We start from the raw sequence: 20306 nt of genomic DNA on the forward strand, positions 1-20306 counted from the left end.
AATGAGGCCTGTCATGAAAATTATAATTTGTATTTGTGGTTCAATCAACAAAATTGTTCCTGTTTTTTGTCCCCAGACGAAATAAATTGTCATCCTCAAATCTGTCATATTTTGTCTTGATTGTGTTCCAGCTTCGGCTGGAAGTGCATCTGTGCCTCGTTTCCCCATCAACGCGAGCCTTGTATTTCAGGACTCTGACTTCTGCTTCGCGTTGTCGGAATATTGACCTAGCTTGGTGTGTTGCTTGTAGTGTGATTTTTCTCGACCTCTCGAGACCATTAGCTTTCGTTTTTGCTCATAGATTCTTGTTAGTCAGTATTTTCACTATTCTGGTGTTTCTCTTTGTTTTCGTGTTATTGGACTTTTGGATATTTCGTTTGTATATTCTCTGTATTCTATTGAACCTTGCCTTTACTAGCGGTTTTTGGTTTCAAGCATTCTTTTTTCTGGCACCTTGTGATTTCAGTTTGTACATTGTTGGCGTGATTTTCTTGGGTAAATATTTTTGGAATTGCACTTTGTCTGAGCCTGCATTTTTAGAATCCTAAAACAAAACCAAATTCCAATGAAACTGAATTTCTCAATTTCATTAAATTATATCCAACCTATTATTAATGGACTACACATCAAAGACAAATATATTTAACATTCACATTAATAAACTTTGTTTTTAACAAAGAATCATTCACTTGGAATTTTACGGCTGGAACATATTCCAAAAAAGATGGGGCAGAGTCATTTTTACCACTATGTTCCCTTCGATTGCCTGGCAACTGGTTCAGGGTGTCCCCCGCCTACTACCCAAAGACGGCTGGGATAGGCTCTAGCACCCCCATGACCCTTGTGAGGATAAAGCGGTTCAGAAAATGGATGGATTTTATATCACCTTTTTTTTTTTTAAAACAAAAGTCTGGTAACTTAGGACACTAATTGTTGAATCTTTATAGGTGGAATTGTTTCGCATTCTTGCTTGATATACAGCTTCAGCTGTTCATCAGTCCGGGTTTCTGTTGTCGTATTTGAAGAGGAATAAGTATATTTTATGTGATGTTTTTGGTTTGTAGGAAGGTTTTGGCATGTTTTTGCTCAAGTACCAGGAGCGAGTGTTCCCTGAGAGAATGGAGTGCATGATTGTTTGGGTAAAACAATGTTGTTGGAAATAGATGTGCATGTCCCTTGGGAACAGGGTGCGGGATTGCTTGAGCAAAACATGATTATTTTGAGAGTCAGATGTGTATGACACCTGTTGTCGAAGAAGAAGGCTGTTCGGTGGCGCCAGAAAGTTTGGGCCAGCCACCCTCCCCTCTGTGGCACACGAACATTTGAGCGTAGAAAAGGAATCGGGAGCTAAACTCTGGTAGAGTCTGCTGCGGATTGCGTACGGACGCCCAGCTGGTTGGATGCACACTCTGCCTGGGATGTTAGCTCTCCTTCCCAGTGCATTACGGTGAAGTTTAATTGTACTGATTGCATTTAACAAACTTGTGATTGTATTGCTGTGCTGATTCTTTGTGGCGGAATAAATGACACTCATATTCTAGCAAAGTTTAGTGTCTTGTGTTCATTTCTGTGTGTCTATTCTCAAAGATCCTGCTTGAGTAAATAACAAAATACTGGAGTAACAAAATATTGTAAAAGTGTTTCAAAACAGTATTCCTGTGTGGAATTTGTATGTTCTCCCCGTGCCTGCGTGGATTTTCTATGGGTACTCGGTTTCCTCCCACATTCTAAAAACATGCATGGCAGGCTGATTGAACACACTGAATTGTCTCGAGGTGTGAGTTCGAGTGCGGATGGTTGGACATCTCTGTGTGCCCTGTGATTGGCTGGCAACCGATTCAGGGTGTGACCCACCTACTGCCCGAAGACAGCTGAGATACGCTCCAGCATGCCCTTGTGAGGATAAAGCAAATCGGAAAATGGATAGATGAATAAAGAAATGGGGGGGGGGGGGGGGGCTCAACATTTGAAAGAGTGGAACCTGTGTGTTGACTCCTAGTTAACATGAGTTTGAATGAGCTATGATTGTTTATTTTTTAACACGACCACAACTCCAGTCATGACAACAGCACATGCGCACTTGGGTAACCACGTTATCTCATTCATTTATTTTTACTTCCCCTTGCAAAAATATTTTTTTTCGAATTGATTTCATGTTAAAGGTGAGGTTAGTGGCAGAAAATGTTTTGAAATTACAATGATTTTATTTATTTATTTATTTTTTATCCCCAAAAACATTTGAATAGATGTGTGCAGACTTTTTGTATCCAATGTACAGCACCCGTCAAGAGTTTGGAAACACCATGTAATTCAGTGTTATTATTATTATTTTTTTTTAATGAATGAATTGTAGACATTATGAATAAATACTGATGGAATTACATAGTAAACAAGAAATGTTCATGAAAACACAATGTTATTTAATTTAGATTCTTTGTGATGTGGATGATGTTTAATAATTTTTTTGCCGTCTTATTATTACAATTGGAAGGTGTTTCCAAACATTTGAATGGCACTGTATGTGCTGGATAGAACCACAGATTTAATATTTATACCTATTATGTAAACTTTGTAACATTTAGAAGTACAGTTGGGAAGCAAGCATCAATTCAAGTACAAATGCAATCTCACCACAGCAGGATTGAGGCACCAGAAACTCAGTGACAGAGATTCAGTCTTCACTTTGACTCTTTGATGTTGCCTGCCTCGTTGGACCATGGACCCCTGCGCATCACTCATGTAAGGCTTGGCTTTGGTTGTCCAAGAATATGTCTTTTGAAGTACAACTCTGTAGTCTTCAGCATATCTAGACATGACCAGACACAAAGAAATATCAAAGATGAAAGTAGACTTTCCTGAAAATTCTGGAAAATATATACCGTAAATTCCGGGCTACAGACCGCACCTGATTAAGTGCCGCATGCTCAGATTTATGAAGAAAAATCTATTTTGTAACTATATGCGCCGCACCGTACTATAAACCTCTGGCCAATGAGTAGGCGGGTGTTCGCTTCTGCGTCCCTGCCGTCGTGGCGCGCCTCCGGAAAAGGCGGCTGACGCGGTCCCCTGCTGAACCCCGCAGAAAAAAAACGCAAAATTTCTTCAGGTTTAAATAAACTCCATATTTTTATGAGCATGATAAATGCATTTGCACAACGAAATTATGCTGAAACACATAATAAGAGGCCAGACAAAGAGATGAGCATTTGCGTAATTACGTGGGGAAATACTGCAGCCCACTAGGCTTTAAATAGAATAATGCTAATCATATAAATGGGAAAATATATCAGAAATTATTTCTATAGTCAGCCGCTTAAAAATGATCGTTGGCAGTTTTAGGCCCGATGCTGCGCGGCTCACTAATGACTAATGCTTTAGTAGAACGAATGGCAACTTCCAACAACAGTAGCAAGCGGCACCTCGCCTCTTGGGTTTTACCATCTCAACTAGAACAGGGTGGGGGGGAATAGTCCCCAAACACGCTGCTCTCTGCTGTGCGTGCGTGCAAATGTGTCTTTTGATTTATTCAATCAGCGCCGACGCAACCAACGTCACACATGACAACAGCTAAGCTAAGCTAGCCGAGACGACACTCGAAGTCGGACGGACACGTTTTTCTGCCAATCTCTGTGTTTCCCTTTTTGTCCAAATATATATTTTATGACAACAACTGTCTCGTCCACTGCATCTGTTATTCATTCCACTCGGGTTTAGCAAGTGTGTTTATAAAAAGACGAAAATCTCTTTACTGTTACTAGTGTTAGTGCCTCAACATGGCTACGCTCTTGAAAGCAAAACAACGAGCTCAAACGCGTGTTCGTTCAATATTGTCAACTAATATTGAATGAACGAAATTTTCATTAAAATTTGAAAATCCGGAATCCTGGGAAAATCCGGAGTACTTTCATCTCTGAAATATACAGTACATTTACACCATTTACATGCATCTTTGCCATTCAGTCTACATGACAGTATTCAGTTCTGGGAAATGGTGCCACCAAAAGTCAACAAAATAACACCAATGTAAGTAAGGACAGGCAGTACATAAAATGGAAAGATGGATGCAGTTTGTCAGCAACAATAGTAATCAGTTAAATCTGTACAATACATTATTTTCAAATAACAGACTGTTATGTTTTTGTTTGACACATACCTGCAGTTGTCTCTGAAGATGAAGTCAAGAACCATGAAGAGTCCTTTGAGGATGCTGGATGTTGATGAGCTTATGGTTGGGACCAGCATCATGTCATCTTTCCCATTTACAAATCCCACAGTCTCTTCCTTTTCCAGCACTGCAGCCAGATTCTGCTTCAATATGTGAGACATAAATGTTAATAACAAAACTGTGACTCATGTGATTTTACTGATACAAAATTTAGAAAAAAATTAACAAATTTTCTCTCTAATAAATATATATATATATATATACAGTATATAAAGCGGCTGGATATCCCAGTTGGTAAGGCATCGGTTTGGCATACAGGAGACGGTGGTTCGAATCCCGCTTGGGCAAAAATGAGCACATAACACCATCCAGTGTGGGTCCTTGGGCAAGATCCTTCACGCTAATGCCTACCTCATACAATGATGAGAGACAATAAAACGAATGACATGCCGGCTCAGACGTCGCCCGGCCAAACAAGGTCTGCGTCAGGTGCTGGGGAACCAGAGCACTTTGATGAAAATGGGCTACTGGAACAAAGCGGAGATGGGCGAGATGCGATAACATGGCTCAGTTGGAATGCTACTACTCAAGCAACCCTAGTCAGAGGGGTTACATGCAGAGAATGTGGGCTAAATGGTTACTTCGAAACCCACAGTCACGGTTGACCGCGAAACAACTAGTAGCTCAGTGTTCCAACATCCACAAACGGCAACTGCTGTCACAACTTGAGATTGATGAGGTACAACGCAGGTTCCATGGTGAAGGGCCGCAGGCTGCCAGATCAGAGGAGGAGGTCACACAAGAGATTGGGAGGCAAGCCCGAATGAATGCAGATGATGAGATTGGGTGGCCAGCCCCAATGAATGAAATGCTGAGCGAGGCAGCAACTGACCTGAAAGCTAAGATCATGGCGAGAATGAAAGCTGGACAACCTGGAAACCGATTACAACGGCTATGTGAAGTACCATCTGAAAGTCTCATAGAAAGTGTGAATGCAGCACTGAAGGCGATCCCTACTGTAACAATCACAGAAACCAATGAGCTGATATACGCTTCAGCATCAGTGATCCTGGAGACTCTGGGCTATAAGAGCAACCATGGAAGCCATGAGATACGTTACCCACCATGGAAAAGACGGTTGGAGGCTAAGATCAAGGCGGCCCGGAAAGATGTGAGTCAATTGACGGAGGCCCAGAGAGGTGTGATGAAAAGGCCGATACCCGAGAGGTACATCCAGATGACCATACCTGAAGCACTCGAAACTGCCAAACAAAGGCTCCAAGGCTTGTACAGTCGTCTAAAGCGGTACACGAAAGAGAATGAGGCCAGACGAATAAACAGGCTGTTCGCAACACAACCTGCGAAAGTGTACGCTCAGTGTCAGGGTCCTAACAACAGAGCTGACCCACCAAGACTGGAAACTGAAAGGTACTGGAAAGGCATATGGGAGAAGGAGGTTGCACATAACAGCAGTGCACAATGGCTGGTGACCCTGAGAGAGGAACACAGCAACCTCCCTGAACAGAACCCGGTTACCATAACAGTGGCAGACATACAGGAAAGAGTCTCAGATATGAAGAACTGGACAGCACCAGGCCCGGACATGGTCCACACTTACTGGCTAAAGAAACTCACAGCACTCCATGAGCGCTGAGCAGTACAAATGAACCAGCTGCTGAGGGATGGGACTCACCCAGAATGGCTAACCGAAGGGCGAACGATCCTGATCATGAAGGATCCCTCGAAGGGTGCAGCCCCATCCAACTATCGGCCAATAACCTATCTCTCCACAACATGGAAGCTCATGTCAGGCATCATTGCGGCTAAGATAAGTGGACACATGGATCAATACATGAACGAAGCACAGAAGGGCATTGGTAGAGATACCAGAGGAGCCAAACATCAGCTCCTGGTTGACAGAACAGTGGCACAAGACTACAGGTCCCGACGTACCAACCTGTGCACAGCTTGGATTGATTACAAGAAAGCCTATGACTCGATGCCACATACATGGATCACTGAATGCTTGGAGTTGTATAAGGTGAACAGGACCCTAAGAGCCTTCGTTGCGAACTCGATGAGGATGTGGAAAACCACACTTGAAGCCAATGGCAAGCCACTTACCCAAGTGTCCATCAAATGTGGCATATACCAAGGTGATGCACTCTCCCCACTGCTGTTCTGCATAGGACTGAACCCCCTAAGCCAAGTAATCACCAAGACAGGCTATGGATACCGCCTCAGAAATGGAGCTACAATCAGTCACCTCCTCTACATGGATGACATAAAGCTGTATGCTAAGAGCGAAATGGACATAGATTCCCTGATCCACACAACCAGGATCTACAGCAGCGACATCGGGATGTCATTCGGGCTTGAGAAATGTAGTCGGATGGTGACTAAGAGAGGAAGGGTAGTCCGCACTGAAGGGGTCTCACTCCCTGAAGGAACAATAGCAGACATTGAGGACAGCTACAAGTACCTTGGTATACCACAAGCCAATGGCAACCTCGAACTGGCAACAAGGAAAGCGGCTACGGCCAAATACCTCCAGCGAGTGAGGCAAGTCCTAAGAAGCCAGCTCAATGGCAAGAATAAGACCCGGGCAATAAACAGCTATGCCCTGCCAGTGATCAGATACCCTGCAGGAATAATAAGGTGGCCAAAGGAAGAGCTTCAGACCACGGACGTTAAGACCCGAAAACTCCTAACCATGCATGGAGGGTTCCATCCCAAATCCAGCACCCTGAGACTGTACGCAAGCCGAAAGGATGGAGGCCGGGGACTAGTGAGTGTGAGAGCCACTGTCCAGGATGAAAAATCCAAGCTCCATGAATACATCAAGGAGAAGGCTCCAACGGATGACGTACTCAGAGAATGTCTCAGACAATGGGGAACAGAAGATGAGGCGCTGGAAGAGGGACCATCATGGGAGGACAAGCCCCTACACGGGATGTACCACCGGACCATAACTGAAGTGGCTGATCTCAAGAAGTCCTATCAGTGGCTAGAGAGGGCTGGCCTGAAGGACAGCACAGAGGCACTCATCCTGGCTGCTCAGGAGCAGGCCTTGAGCACCAGAGCCATCGAGGCCCAGATATACCACACCAGACAAGACCCAAGGTGTAGGTTGTGCAAAGAGGCACCTGAGACGATCCAACACATAACTGCAGGGTGTAAGATGCTGGCAGGGAAAGCCTACATGGAACGCCATAACCAGGGGGGTGGCATAGTCTACCGAAACATCTGTGCGGAGTATGGACTGGAAACCCCAAGGTCAAAATGGGAAACACCTCCGAAGGTGGTGGAGAATGACAGAGCGAAGATCCTGTGGGACTTCCAGATCCAGACTGACAAGATGGTAATGGCGAATAGATAAAGGGCAGAGGAAAGCCGTTGTAGTGGATGTAGCGGTCCCAAGTGATGGAAACATCAGGAAGAAGGAACATGAGAAACTCGAGAAATACCAAGGGCTCAGAGAGGAGCTGGAGAGAGCCTGGAAGGTAAAGATGACAGTCGTGCCTGTGGTGGTCGGAGCACTCGGGGCAGTGACCCCCAAACTAGATGAGTGGTTGCAACAGATCCCGGAAACAACATCGGACATCTCAGTCCAGAAATGTGCAGTGCTGGGAACAGCAAGGATACTGCGCAGAACCCTCAAGCTTCCTGGCCTCTGGTAGAGGACCCGAGCTGAATGAGGGACGGACACCACCCGAGGGGTGAGATGAGGATTTTTTTTTTTTATAAGGGATGTGAATCTCAGCACCGAGGACGATTCGATGCACATTTCGATGCACTGCCAGCGATGCGATACCTAAACAATACATGGAATTTTCTGGCGATACGATGCGATACGTTTCACCGTCGTCATGATGTGATACGATTCGATACACATTAAGTTCAAATCAATGCGATCCGATACGATACAATGCAATTCGTTGCGATATTGTGCAATTAAACATGATGGAAATAAGCAAAGAAAAAAAGCTTTTAAAAAGATGGAATTCAGTATGGTATTACAAAAAGGATACCGCTTTATTCCTTATAAACGGTAGAACTTGTAAAACAACTTATTTAAGCCCTTTCACAATTGGGTTTTGTGCAAAGAAAATGTAAACAATTTGGCACCTGAGACTCACAGCTGTTGCTAAAGTGTAAACACAAACAGACTATTCTCACTGAGTATCGTATATCGTATATCAATCGCCATAGGACAGAAAAAAATACAATTGAAACAATGTGGCAGTCACAGCCTCAAAGCTGCTGTGTGTATTGTAGCGTACACAGACCACTCTCACTGAGTGTCAAAATGAAATTTCCAAAAGAGTCATCCATATATATTCATTCATTCATTCATTCATCTTCCTAACCGCTTGATCCTCACTAGGGTCGCGGGGGGTGCTGGAGCCTATCCCAGCTGTCTCCGGGCAGTAGGCGGGGGACACCCTGAATCGGTTGCCAGCCAATCGCAGGGCACACAGAGACGAACAACCATTCACACTCACACCTAGGGATAATTTAGAGTGTTCAATCAGCCTGCCACGCATATTTTTGGAATGTGGGAGGAAACCGGAGCACCCGGAGAAAACCCACGCAGGCCCGGGGAGAACATGCAAACTCCACACAGGGAGGCCGGAGCTGGAATCGAACCCGGTACCTCTGCACTGTGAAGCCGACGTGCTAACCACTGGACTACCGGGCCGCCCCATCCATATCCATATATAGTTTTTTTTAAAATAATATATATATATATATATATATATATATATATATATTGCGCGTCGTCCTGCACGCGGTCTGTCCTTCCGTCTGTCCCTTTTCAAAACGTACCTACTTCACCGCGCCGCTGCGCGCCGCCACTGCGCGCCGCCACTGCGCGCCGCCACTGCGCGCCGCCACTGCGCGCCGCCACTGCGCCGCTCAGGCAGTGGCTCACTACGATCCCGCGGGCATCTTAGCGAAAAAATGTTGTCTACCCACAAGCATTGCAATGAAATTGTCAGCTTTTTAGTAGAGCTAAACATCTCTTTATTTTCGCGATAAGCAATGAAGATGAACAAAAAGTTGAACTAAGCAGCAACACTTTTGTGGGCCGAAGGCCCACCTTACCTGCCTTCTGCAGGTACTAGCTGATGAGCCGCCCGGGGGGCGGCGAACCAGCTAGTGAATCTATAGCGCAAGATGTCCACCCATCCACTGTAAGTGCAACTCTTTGCGCACTGTTCAGCGACACAGTAATCTCACTTCTCACTTTGTTGTACACATCGGGAATATGTTTGTAAGTGAACACAGACCTGTCTGGTATTTTATACCTGGGTTCCAAAACGTGCACAAGCTGTCTGAAACCCTCGTTGTGCACCACACTAAGGCTGGAGGTCTTTGCATATGAAATAAGCAGTGGCCTTAGTTATAGCCATTGCGCGGTCACATTGAGTTGCAAGGGGACTCCCAAAATAAGAGGCAATTTTTTTCAGATCCTGAACTGGTTTACCAAGTGTTTCTCCGGTGTCCGACGAGGAACTGGGTGGGGAAGCGGGGGAGCGGGAGGGAAACTTGTCGGTGATCTGGTGCCATCGTTTTAAGTGGGTCTGCATATTTGTGGTGCTGCCGTTGTATGGCTTCTTAGTGCGACATTCCTTGCAAATTACGGAGGTTTTATCAAGCTTTCCGTCTTTTTTTTCGAAGCCGTAGTATTTCCAAACATAAGATTTGAATGTTGCGGCTGCATTAAATATAGTAGTTTCCTCGCCTCCCCTTGCGCTAACTTCCATAATGTTTCGCTAGTTGTGTACTGGACTGTATGTGACGCACGGCTACCGTCCGTATTCAACACAAAACGCAAAGCAATTATGGTGCATTCATTGCGCCTAGGAAAGGGCAGATAGGTGACGTTTAACATGAATAAAACGGCGCTTGAATCGGATTTTACCGATACCCATCAATGCATCGTGATGAATCGCGATTTCACCCGTCAATCGCGTCGTACCCAGTGAATGAGCCGATGCACTCGGATCGCGCATGTGCACATCGATGTATCGATTAATATCGATTATTTTCCACACCCTTAATATATATATATATATATAGATATATATACATACACGCACGCACACACGCACTCACACACACATACAAATGGCAAACAGTGCGTTGCAACAGCTTTTCGTGAAAATACACAAACATCGAGTGGTTACATATGTGATCACATTTTCGTTGAAACATTCAACCGTGGCTGTTTTGATTTGAAAAAAAAAATCGAGAGGGTGCTCGTGAGCCCATTTCTTTTTAACGGAAGTTTGATCATCTTTTGATGTCAAGGCGATGCCAAAGTTTAAAGTAAATGCAAAGTGGCAAACTTCCTGGTAGGTTTAGCATATGGCTCCAATAGGCTTTTTTTTTTTTTTTTTTTTTTTTTTTAGGTCTTGGCCTGTTTCATGTACCACCAGAGTAAAACGTAGAACCAGGGCCGCTTTGTTAAAAATGTCTATGGGAGCTGGTGTGCCATTTTTTTCAGAATTCCAAAATAAATTTTGCCAGACCAGGTATGTGTTTTCATGCATATTTAGACCCCTAAAAATTAGCGTTTTCTTGGAGACCCGTACGCTGCCACGGCATTTTGCGAAAACAAATTTTGTGTTTGAACATCACGCAGGCCTTAACATTCTACCAGACAAATGTGATTTGATCCAATTATCTCACGAGGAGAAACATTGTCAAAGAACAAAACAGATTTCCAGGAGAGAGTCAGTGGCACTACCACAACAATACAATAAAATATATCTATTTATCTAGCGCTTTCACAACACTTCCGGCTGTATCAAAGTGCCTTCCAGAAGAGTTAACATAAAATAACAAAATACTATAACACAACACAGCAGTCATGCAATCATAACCAATATTCCTGCATATGTAACGGAGTGATGTATTGCGTTTATTAAATTATGACGGAAGTGACGCAACAGCGCACGCTATGGCACCAGCTTCCCGCCGTAGTTCAGGCAGAGCTACCAGGGAAGTCACAGGGTAAGTCAGGTTTCATTGACGGTCCGGATTCATTCTAGTTTAATTACAATATTTCAATTTGTTTTCCGTTTTTCTACGGCGCTGTGTATTTAATTAGTTCCCAGATTTCTTCCGAGTCCACATTGCTTTTTGTGTCGTCATTTAATTTAAGTTTTGTCGAATGAAAGCTTTTATCCATTGAGTTAACAGGTGTTTTTTTTGTTGCGCAGTTATTTTCTAGACTGAAAAGCCCCGTGACTTCACCTATCTTGCCATACTGTGTTGCAGGTAATGCTTCTTTCCTTTTGATTGTACTGTATATAGTTTTTCGTGTTGTTTTTCATTTGACTATTAGTGTGGCTGGCGTGTACCCGTGCGGTTCGTCGCGGCTGCCATTACTGTGCATTGTGCAGCCATTCTGCTGCGTGTGATGCGTTCAGCGGCATCACGTAGATACCAGTGAAAGTGTTTTTTTTTCCTTTTCTTTGTAAATAGTTAATATACGATCACCTATGTTGTATATTTTGTTTTGTTGTGCATTTAGTTTCTTATGGATGATGTTTAGTTCAGGAAGAGCTACCAGGGAAGTCACAGGTTATTTTCTAGACTGAAAAGCCCCGTGACTTCACCTATCTTGCCATACTGTGTTGCAGACAATAAAAAAGGGAAAAGCCACATCCTAATGTCTGGTATTCTTGAAGCGGCAGCGACGTGGAGCTCGAGACCATCATAGTTGTGACCCCCGTCACATTGGTGCCGTGACCCGTCGATCACAAGTTGACTCTCCACTTCGGACCAGGAACATGACGCTGTGCCGCTTCTTCATATCACTAGGTGGACAGTGTGTGCTCATGTTCTGCAATTAGTGTGTTCTCGTCTCAACTGCTGTTTTACATTTGGTGTACTTTACTGCAATTTTTTTTTCTCTTGCACTGTGTTTCTGGTGAAGTCTCAAGATGAGCTCCTTGCAAGGAACATTTAGCACGCCTTTGAATAACTGTGTTGGTAGAGGTAGAGGGATCCCTACCGCGTTGCAGTTTAGTAGTCCTGTACAGAGTGGTGTAGTTCGTGCAGAGGAGAATGGGCGGGTTCTAGCTGAGGCCACTTCAGTTAGTGGGGACAGAGTTCCTTCCCAGACCCAGTGCAGTCTTCCTATGACAAGCGCACAGGCTACTGATTTCGCGATGACAGATTCCTTTCCCCCGCACAGGAAAGTTCGGGAACCTCCAGCTTTCAAGGGGGATAACACTGATAGAGTTAATGTGCATGAGTGGGAAGACCTAATGAGGAATTACATGAGGAGAGCAAATGTAGCCCCTGAGCATCAGGCAGAGGAAATCCTCATGAACCTCAGGGGTAGAGCTAAAGATGTTGTTAAAGTTAGCACAAGAAACGGTGCAGTTGATGTTTCCCAGAACCCAGATACCATCTATGGCCTTCTTCGTAAACGTTTTGCGACTGTCCCATGTTCACCTCTCCCTCTAGCGGATTTTTACACTACGCTCTTCGGGAATGATGAGGACGCATATGACTATTGGTTGAGGATTAACAATGCAGCTGAGATTGCCGCTGACCGTCTCAGAGAACAGGGCAGCGATTTGGACTGTTCTTCTCTTGATGTAACACGGATGTTTATCAAGAATTGCCCATCCAAGGATCTTTCCATGACATTCAGGTCGAAAACAATAGACAAGTGGTCGGCAGTTGAGGTCCAGGCTATACTGGATGAGTACCAGACAGAGATGAGTTCAAGGACCTCTGCATCAGCTGTGGTGAGCAGGAAGCCCGCTGAGCATGTTTATGTGAACAAACTTGAGATGCTGCCGAACACAGCGAGCAAAGATGATGGTCGGATAGCCCACCCAGCCAGGGCGGCCGACTCCGCGGCTCTTGAGCGTGTCATTTCCATGCTGGAGAGAGTTTTGCTGCAGGGAGCAAATCCTTCCTCAACTTCTGCCGCTGGTAGACGCAGGCCAAGGCTCCCTATGGTTGAAGGTTTGAATAATCTCCCATGTGCTGTCTGTGCTAACCCCGACCATTCTGCGCTCGTTCACTGCCGTGAAAAGAGACTTTGCTTTTTGTGCTACTCACCCGATCATTCCAGAGGCAACTGCCCCACGCAGGCACTGCCCTCGCAGTCGCCACTGTCGGGGAAACTAATGTGTCAGCATCCAAGGGAGTGTGATGTGGATGAAGTTAGCAACCCTGCCAATAGTTTGACAGACGATTTTGAATCAGTATTGGAGTCACTCACTTCCAGTGCCCCCACAGAGAAGACGTTTGTCTTTCAAGGCACTCACAAGGTTCTGAAGTCGGATAGTTTGTTTTACACCACTGCCACAATAGCTGGTGTTTCCCTGGCTGCGATGATTGGCAGCGGCTCCACTGGATGCACATTGAGTGAGTCGGCTATGGCACGATTGTTGGTGTGCGATCCGGACATGAAACGTTACCCTGCAGACGACGTTGTCATTGTTGGATGTGGAGGTCATCGGGTGACGCCTTCGGCTATATGTGATGTGGAAATGGTGGTGTATGATTGCAAGTTAGCTGTGCCTATGTTTGTGGTGCCTGGACAGACCGATGATGTAATTCTGGGCAGGAATGCCATTAAGAAAATTCTCCATCTGATGAGGAAGACTGAAGGCTACTGGCGGCTCATGTCAGAGCCCTGCAGCATCGTTGACGATGACTCTCACCACTTTTTCTCACTCCTTTCTAACAGAGAGATGGCGGGGTGTAACTCTACCTTACAAAGTTGGCACCCTGAAGTTACGGCAGTGTGTGATGTTACAACCAAGGAGTGAACATCTTGTTTGGGCTAAGCTCCCCGCCTCCGCACTGATGTCGGTTGGCAGCACAGTCATAGTTGAGCCAACTCAATCAAGGTGCAGATCCAGGAAGATGCTGGTTGACAGGGTTATTGCACCGATGTGGGGCGATGGATGGCTCCCAGTGAGAGTCATCCCTAGTGAACAAGTGGTATTGAAGAGAAACGCGAAGTTAGCAGATGTGTTTCCCTGCATTGCTGCTGAAGACTTATCTGAGCCTGACAACGTCCAAATTTTCTCCCAATCTGTTATGCATGCCGCGAGGCCAAGGTCCAAAGAAGACATTAAGATTGCATTGGACAAGCTTGGGCTACACGATCTGGACCTGGATGCGTGTGCTGTGTCTGACATGTGGAGGGACAGACTTTTCCAAATCATTGAGAGTTATGAATCAGTCTTTTCACGGGACAAGATGGACTGTGGGGAGGCCTCTGACTTTGTGCACAAGATACACCTGGTGGATGAGAGGCCATTCCGCCTGCCTTACCGGAGAGTGCCGCCGAGTCAATATGAGAAGCTGAGGATGACTCTCAATGTGATGGAAGAAAAGGGCATCATTCGGAAATCCACTAGCGAGTAGGCGTCTCCTTTGGTTCTAGTGTGGAAGAAGAATGGGGATTTGCGCATCTGCACGGATTTCAGGTGGCTTAATGCGAGGACACAGCGGGATGCCCACCCACTACCCCATCAGGCTGATGCTCTTGCCGCACTTGGGGGAAATGTCTTCTTCTCCCCCATGGATCTCACCTCAGGATTCTATAACGTGCCCCTGTTTGAGGATCACAAGAAGTACACTGCTTTTTCGTCTCCTTTTGGCCTGCACGAATATAACTGGATGCCACAGGGTTTATCGAACAGCCCGGCTACATTCATGCAGATGATGATTTCCATTTTTGGTGACAAGAACTTCACAAGCCTTTTGTGCTATCTTGACGATCTCATGGTCTTTGGTCCGACAGAGCAGATTGCGCTTGAGCGATTGGAAATGGTCTTCTCCCGTTTGAGGAACCATAATCTCAGGCTAGCGCCAAAGAAGTGTCACTTTCTTCGGAGATCTGTGAAGTTCCTCGGCCATGTCATCTCCGAGTCAGGGGTACAGACGGACCCCGGAAAGGTGCAAGCTATAAACAAGGTGCAGGTGTCTGACTTGATGGATAGTGATGGCCTCACTCCCTCGCAGAAGAAGATTAGGTCTTCCTTAGGGATGGTGCTGTATTACCAGCACTTCATTGAGGACTGCTCTGTTAAGGCCAAACCCCTGTTTAAGCTCCTTTCGGGTCAGAAGACTAGTGGTAAAGCCAGACGAAGGGCGAAACCTGCATTGGATGCTTCAAGTCATGTGAAGTTGAAACCGGAAGACTGGACCACTGAGTGTCAAAGTGCCTTTGAGATTTTGAAGCACGACCTGTCACACAGTGTAACGTTGGCCCATCCCGACTTCGGGAAACCTTTCATCCTTGCTGTCGATGCATCGTTTGACGGCATCGGGGCCGTCCTTTCCCAGCTTCTACCTGGTGACAAGGTTGCGAGACCAGTGGCTTTTGCGAGTAAACCGTTGTCGCGAGCCCAGTTGAACTATCCTGCTCACAGGCTTGAATTCCTTGCTTTGAAGTGGGCTATTTGTGACAAGTTTTCCCACTGGCTGAAAGGCAGACACTTTACTGCCTGGTCTGACAACAACCCCTTGACCTATATTCTGACCAAGCCCAAGCTAGATGCCTGCGAACAAAGATGGGTGTCGAAGCTGGCGGCATGTGACTTTGACCTGAAGTACGTTCCAGGACCCAAGAACACGGTGGCTGATGCCCTGAGTCGAGGACCCTTCGTCCAGTCTTGTGTGAGTCATCGTCTTGTGAAAGAGCCCTACCTGTCCTTACTGAATGAGGTCCAAGGAGTTTTTAATGAGACGGTGCAGGATGCTCTTCGTTTGACCAACAACTGTCAGGTCGTTCACACTGCTGGGGATTACGATGGAGGAGGTCCCCAGGGGGAAGCTCCCGATCAGTCGTCTGGAAGTGCCATTGGTGCAGAGGAGGTGTCTGCAGTTTTGGATGTCCATCAGGATGGTGGTGTCTCTCGGCTCCGTGGAGCGACCCCATTGTCACTACAGCTACCTGAAGAGGATCCTTCCATTGTCATTCCCCATAGCCAGTTACGCGATCTGCAGCAGCAAGATGCTACAATCAGCAGAGTACTCTTCTATGTTCGGCGGCATATGAGAACCACTGCACGCGAGAGAGCAGCTGAGTCGAGCTGTGGTGCTTATGTTGTTGATGCACTGGAAGAAGTTGAAAGTTCGTGATGGGACTCTATACAGAGTTAGGAAAGATCGCCACACAAACCGTAGAGTCTTCCAGTTTGTCATACCTGGGTCTCTGAAGCATCAAGTTCTGCATGGGGTTCATGACACAGCTGGTCATCAGGGCTGTTCGAGGACGCTCTTTCTGGCGAGTGAAAGGTTCTTTTGGACTGGGATGGAAAACAATATCACAAAGCATGTGAAGCAATGCCATAGATGCATCGTGGGTAAGACCCCTGAGCCGGACGCCCGGGCACCCCTGGAGAACATCCGCACTTCCTCTCCAATGGAACTAGTGTGCATCGATTTCTGGACAGCGGAGTCGGGTGACAAGAAAACCACTGATGTCCTTGTTGTGACAGACCATTTCTCAAAGTTGGCTCTAGCCTTCCCCCGCAGGAACCAGTCAGCAAAGCAGGTTGCCCGCTGCCTGTGGGATAAGTTTTTCTGCATCTACGGGTTCTCCCAAAGGATCCATTCGGATCAGGGAGCCAACTTTGAGAGTAGACTTATCAAGGATCTTCTCGAGTTGGCGGGTGTGCACAAGTCCCACACGACGCCGTATCACCCCAGCTGTAATAGCATTGCGGAAAGATTTAACCGGACTCTTGGGGGCATGATCAGAACACTTCCCCCGAAGTCCAGGTCCAAATGGCCACAGATGTTGAACATGTTGACTTTCTGCTATAACTGCACAGTACATGAGACCACGGGCTTTGCACCGTTCTAATTGATGTTTGGACGTGTCCCTCGCTTGCCCATTGACATTATGTTCTATAATGTCTTGGAGAATGCCAATGTTGTTAGTCACAATGAGTTTGTGAGCAACTTGAAGAAGGATCTCTCTGAGGCCGCACAGATTGCTCAACAGCATGCACTCAAGGAACAGGCCCATCACGCCCAGATCTACAACCGCAAAGTCAAAGGCTCGCCATTAGCTGTCGGTGACAGGGTGCTGCTGGCTAATCGAAGCGAGAAGGGAAAAAGGAAAGTTGCGGATCGTTGGGACTCGACCCCTTATGACGTAGTGTCTGTGAGGCCATCGATCAACGTGTACAGGATCCGGGACGGTGCCACAGGCAGAGAGAAGGTCGTACACAGGAACTTACTGCTCCCGGTTGACTTCTTGACGTTCTCAGGCCAGATGGAGCACGGGTCATGTTCAGATGGGTCGGACATAGATGCACGTTGTGGGAGTGACAAGAGCTCAGTTTTTGATGATCAGGAGGACGCTCACCTGCGCACTGAGAACTGGCTCATGCAGTCACCAGTTCAGGCCGAGGTAGAACATGAGTGCTTCTCTGCGGAACCCGACTCTGTTGATGCGCGTCAAGAGGACGTCAGTGAGAGAGGTCAGTCAGTGGGCCATGACATCTACACACAGACTGAACCGTTGACAGATCCGGTGCTTGACATGATACACTCGTCTTCCGACACGCCCCCAGTTGAGACTGAACTAGAGGAGGTAGTTTGCACACAACCTCAGGTCGCGCAGGGCCCCGTCACTTTCACAAGGTGCGGTAGAACAGTTAAGCACCCTGTTAGACTTATATGTGAGATGTCCTATCAAAGAGTCGGGATGCCAACATCGATGTGGGTTTAGTATGACCATTTAATTCATTTTTTTGTTGCTAATGCTGTGTGCCTTTTGTCACCATTATATCTAAATGGCTCTTTATGAATGGGTCTTGTTATGTGCAGTTTTGTGAAATGTAAATGGCATTTCATCTGGTCTGTGATGAGAATGGATTTTGGTACCAATCTATTCCTTCACACTTCTTCCTGTTATTGACTCTCTTGCACATGCTTGCCCGTTAGCCATGGTTTTTGTCTGGTTGTCTTTCTGCTGTCTTTCATGTGTGTTGCCTCACTTCTGCATAATTTAAGGGGGGTGTATGTAACGGAGTGATATATTGCGTTTATTAAATTATGACGGAAGTGATGCAACAGCGCACGGTATGGCACCAGCTTCCCGCCGTAGTTCAGGCAGAGCTACCAGGGAAGTCACAGGCTAAGTCAGGTTTCATTGACGGTCCGGATTCATTCTAGTTTAATTACAATATTTCAATTTGTTTTCCGTTTTTCTACGGCGCTGTGTATTTAATTAGTTCCCAGATTTGTTCCGAGTCCACATTGCTTTTTGTGTCGTCATTTAATTTAAGTTGTCGAATGAAAGTTTTTATCCATTGAGTTAACAGGTGTTTTTTTTTTTGTTGCGCAGTTATTTTCTAGACTGAAAAGCCCCGTGACTTCACCTATCTTGCCATACTGTGTTGCAGGTAATGCTTCTTTCCTTTTGATTGTACTGTATATAGTTTTTCGTGTTGTTTTTCATTTGACTATTAGTGTGGCTGGCGTGTACCCGCGCGGTTCGTCGCGGCTGCCATTACTGTGCATTGTGCAGCCGTTCTGCTGCGTGTGATGCGTTCAGCGGCTTCACGTAGATACCAGTGAAAGTGTTTTTTTTCCTTTTCTTTGTAAATAGTTAATATACGATCACCTGCATGCACACATGCATTTGCTCTTCACGCCGACGCTCCTCTCGACTCATCCTCAGCTCCAGACGACATCCATCCAGCTGCACCAAGGCAGACTGTCCAACAGCGCTGACATCTCCGCTGAACAAAACAACCATCCACGCTCACACTCACACCGAGGGACAATTGAGAGTGTTCCATTAACTTCCCATGCATGTTTTTGGAATGGGGGGAGGAGTACCTGGAGAAAACCCATGCAGACATAAAGAGAACATGCTAACTCTACACACGAAGGCCAGAGCCGGAGTCGAACCCTGCACCTGTACACTGTGAGGCCGGCGCACTAACCAGTTGGTCACCGGGCTGCACATGCCTCCCAATTTTTCCATCTCTTTTGTTCTTCGTTGTTTTTGTCTTTTGTCACGTTGTTTGTTGTTTCATCGTGTGGGCCTGATATGGACTGTTTTCAGCGTTTTTTGGCCACGACATTCGTCAAAGGAAAAGTATCTGTGCTTGCTGGTTGCACCTTATCGGCAGCACGGCTGTACCAGCACAGATTTTGATTGGGAGGAATGTCGGCGCCATTGACTGTCGATGCTGGACAGACCTGGGGTGCTTGTGTTTTTTGCGCCTGTAATGCGTAGCATTTTTCACAACCCTGTTTTGTTCAGTGGAGATGTTGGCGCTATTGGCCAGTCGGCGTTGATGTGGCTGGATGGTTGAGGAGAGAGGAGCGTTGGCGCAGAGCGCCGATGCGTATTTGGAACCGAGAGTTGCCGCTTGGAATTCAAATGGATTTCCATGGGACATGAGAAGTGAACCAATCTCTTTTTTCGTCAATAAATGCTACAGCTTCTTGTTGACTTTGAAACTTAGCTTGTAGCTGACATGTGCACATTTTGAGCATGACGTCTCTGATCCACTGGTTAAAGGACACTTTGAATCTCTCCTCTTTCATCTCAAACTGCTTCAAATAACAAAGCGTGTGACAGAAAAGTGGTTAGGACTGCACGACTGTCCGTGTTTTATGTTATGTGTTGTGTTTATTATTTTACTTTATGTGAACCGTTTTGCTAAGCGCTTTGTTACAGCTGCCGCTGTTGTGAAAGCTCAATATAAATCAGCATGTATTGTATTGTATCTCTGATTAAACAACATTGGTCCCAATACTGTCCCATGTGGGACACCACACACAATGTCCAGGCATCATGACTTAGGCCCATCCATTCCCACAAACTCTTGCCTCCTGTTCAAATAGCTCCTCACCCAGTTAAAAACTGAAATCTGAAAACTGCTTTTCACAAATGCTCACAAATTCGTCCACTTTACCATTCCTTCTAATAATCCTTCTTTAAAACTATTCCCAGTACACATCTATTCTGGATTGTTTATTCACTTTAATGTTGCCCATAACATTTGCCATTTAATTACCGTTGCATGCTCTTGTTAGTCAGTCGGAAAAGGGTGGAATGCCCCCTCCGGGTCGGGGGGGGGGAGATCTTGCCCCAAGTGGAGGAGTTTAATTATCTTGG

General features: G+C 46.0%; 2 protein-coding genes and 1 long non-coding RNA gene across 8 annotated transcripts in view; 1 reads left to right on the plus strand and 2 right to left on the minus strand.

Annotated features, from left to right (window-relative positions):
* The window catches only part of brip1 (BRCA1 interacting helicase 1), a 79798-nt gene that overhangs the window by 32139 nt on the left and 27353 nt on the right, over positions 1-20306 (minus strand). For 5 of the 6 annotated variants that reach the window (XM_052078844.1, XM_052078842.1, XM_052078846.1 and 2 more), the window contains 2 exons: positions 4154-4308; positions 2632-2806 (listed from right to left, as the gene is read on the minus strand). In XM_052078844.1, coding sequence (XP_051934804.1) covers positions 2632-2806; positions 4154-4308 — 330 coding nt within the window. The remainder of the gene's footprint in view (positions 1-2631; positions 2807-4153; positions 4309-20306) is intronic. The other variant, XM_052078843.1, reaches the window with a different exon arrangement.
* LOC127609250 (uncharacterized) overlaps positions 5008-20306 on the plus strand; it is a 215409-nt gene continuing 200110 nt past the window's right edge. The window contains exon 1 of the mRNA XM_052079090.1: positions 5008-6374. Within this exon, the coding sequence (XP_051935050.1) occupies positions 5025-5819 (795 nt within the window). The 5' untranslated portion in view covers positions 5008-5024 and the 3' untranslated portion in view covers positions 5820-6374. The remainder of the gene's footprint in view (positions 6375-20306) is intronic.
* On the minus strand, positions 11418-18792 carry LOC127609283 (uncharacterized). The gene is made up of 2 exons (XR_007964486.1): positions 18553-18792; positions 11418-11800 (listed from the first exon to the last, which is right to left on the minus strand). It is a non-coding gene; the product is annotated as an uncharacterized LOC127609283 (long non-coding RNA).

Source organism: Hippocampus zosterae, chromosome 10 (genome assembly GCF_025434085.1).
Source record: "Hippocampus zosterae strain Florida chromosome 10, ASM2543408v3, whole genome shotgun sequence".
Lineage (NCBI taxonomy): Eukaryota > Metazoa > Chordata > Actinopteri > Syngnathiformes > Syngnathidae > Hippocampus > Hippocampus zosterae.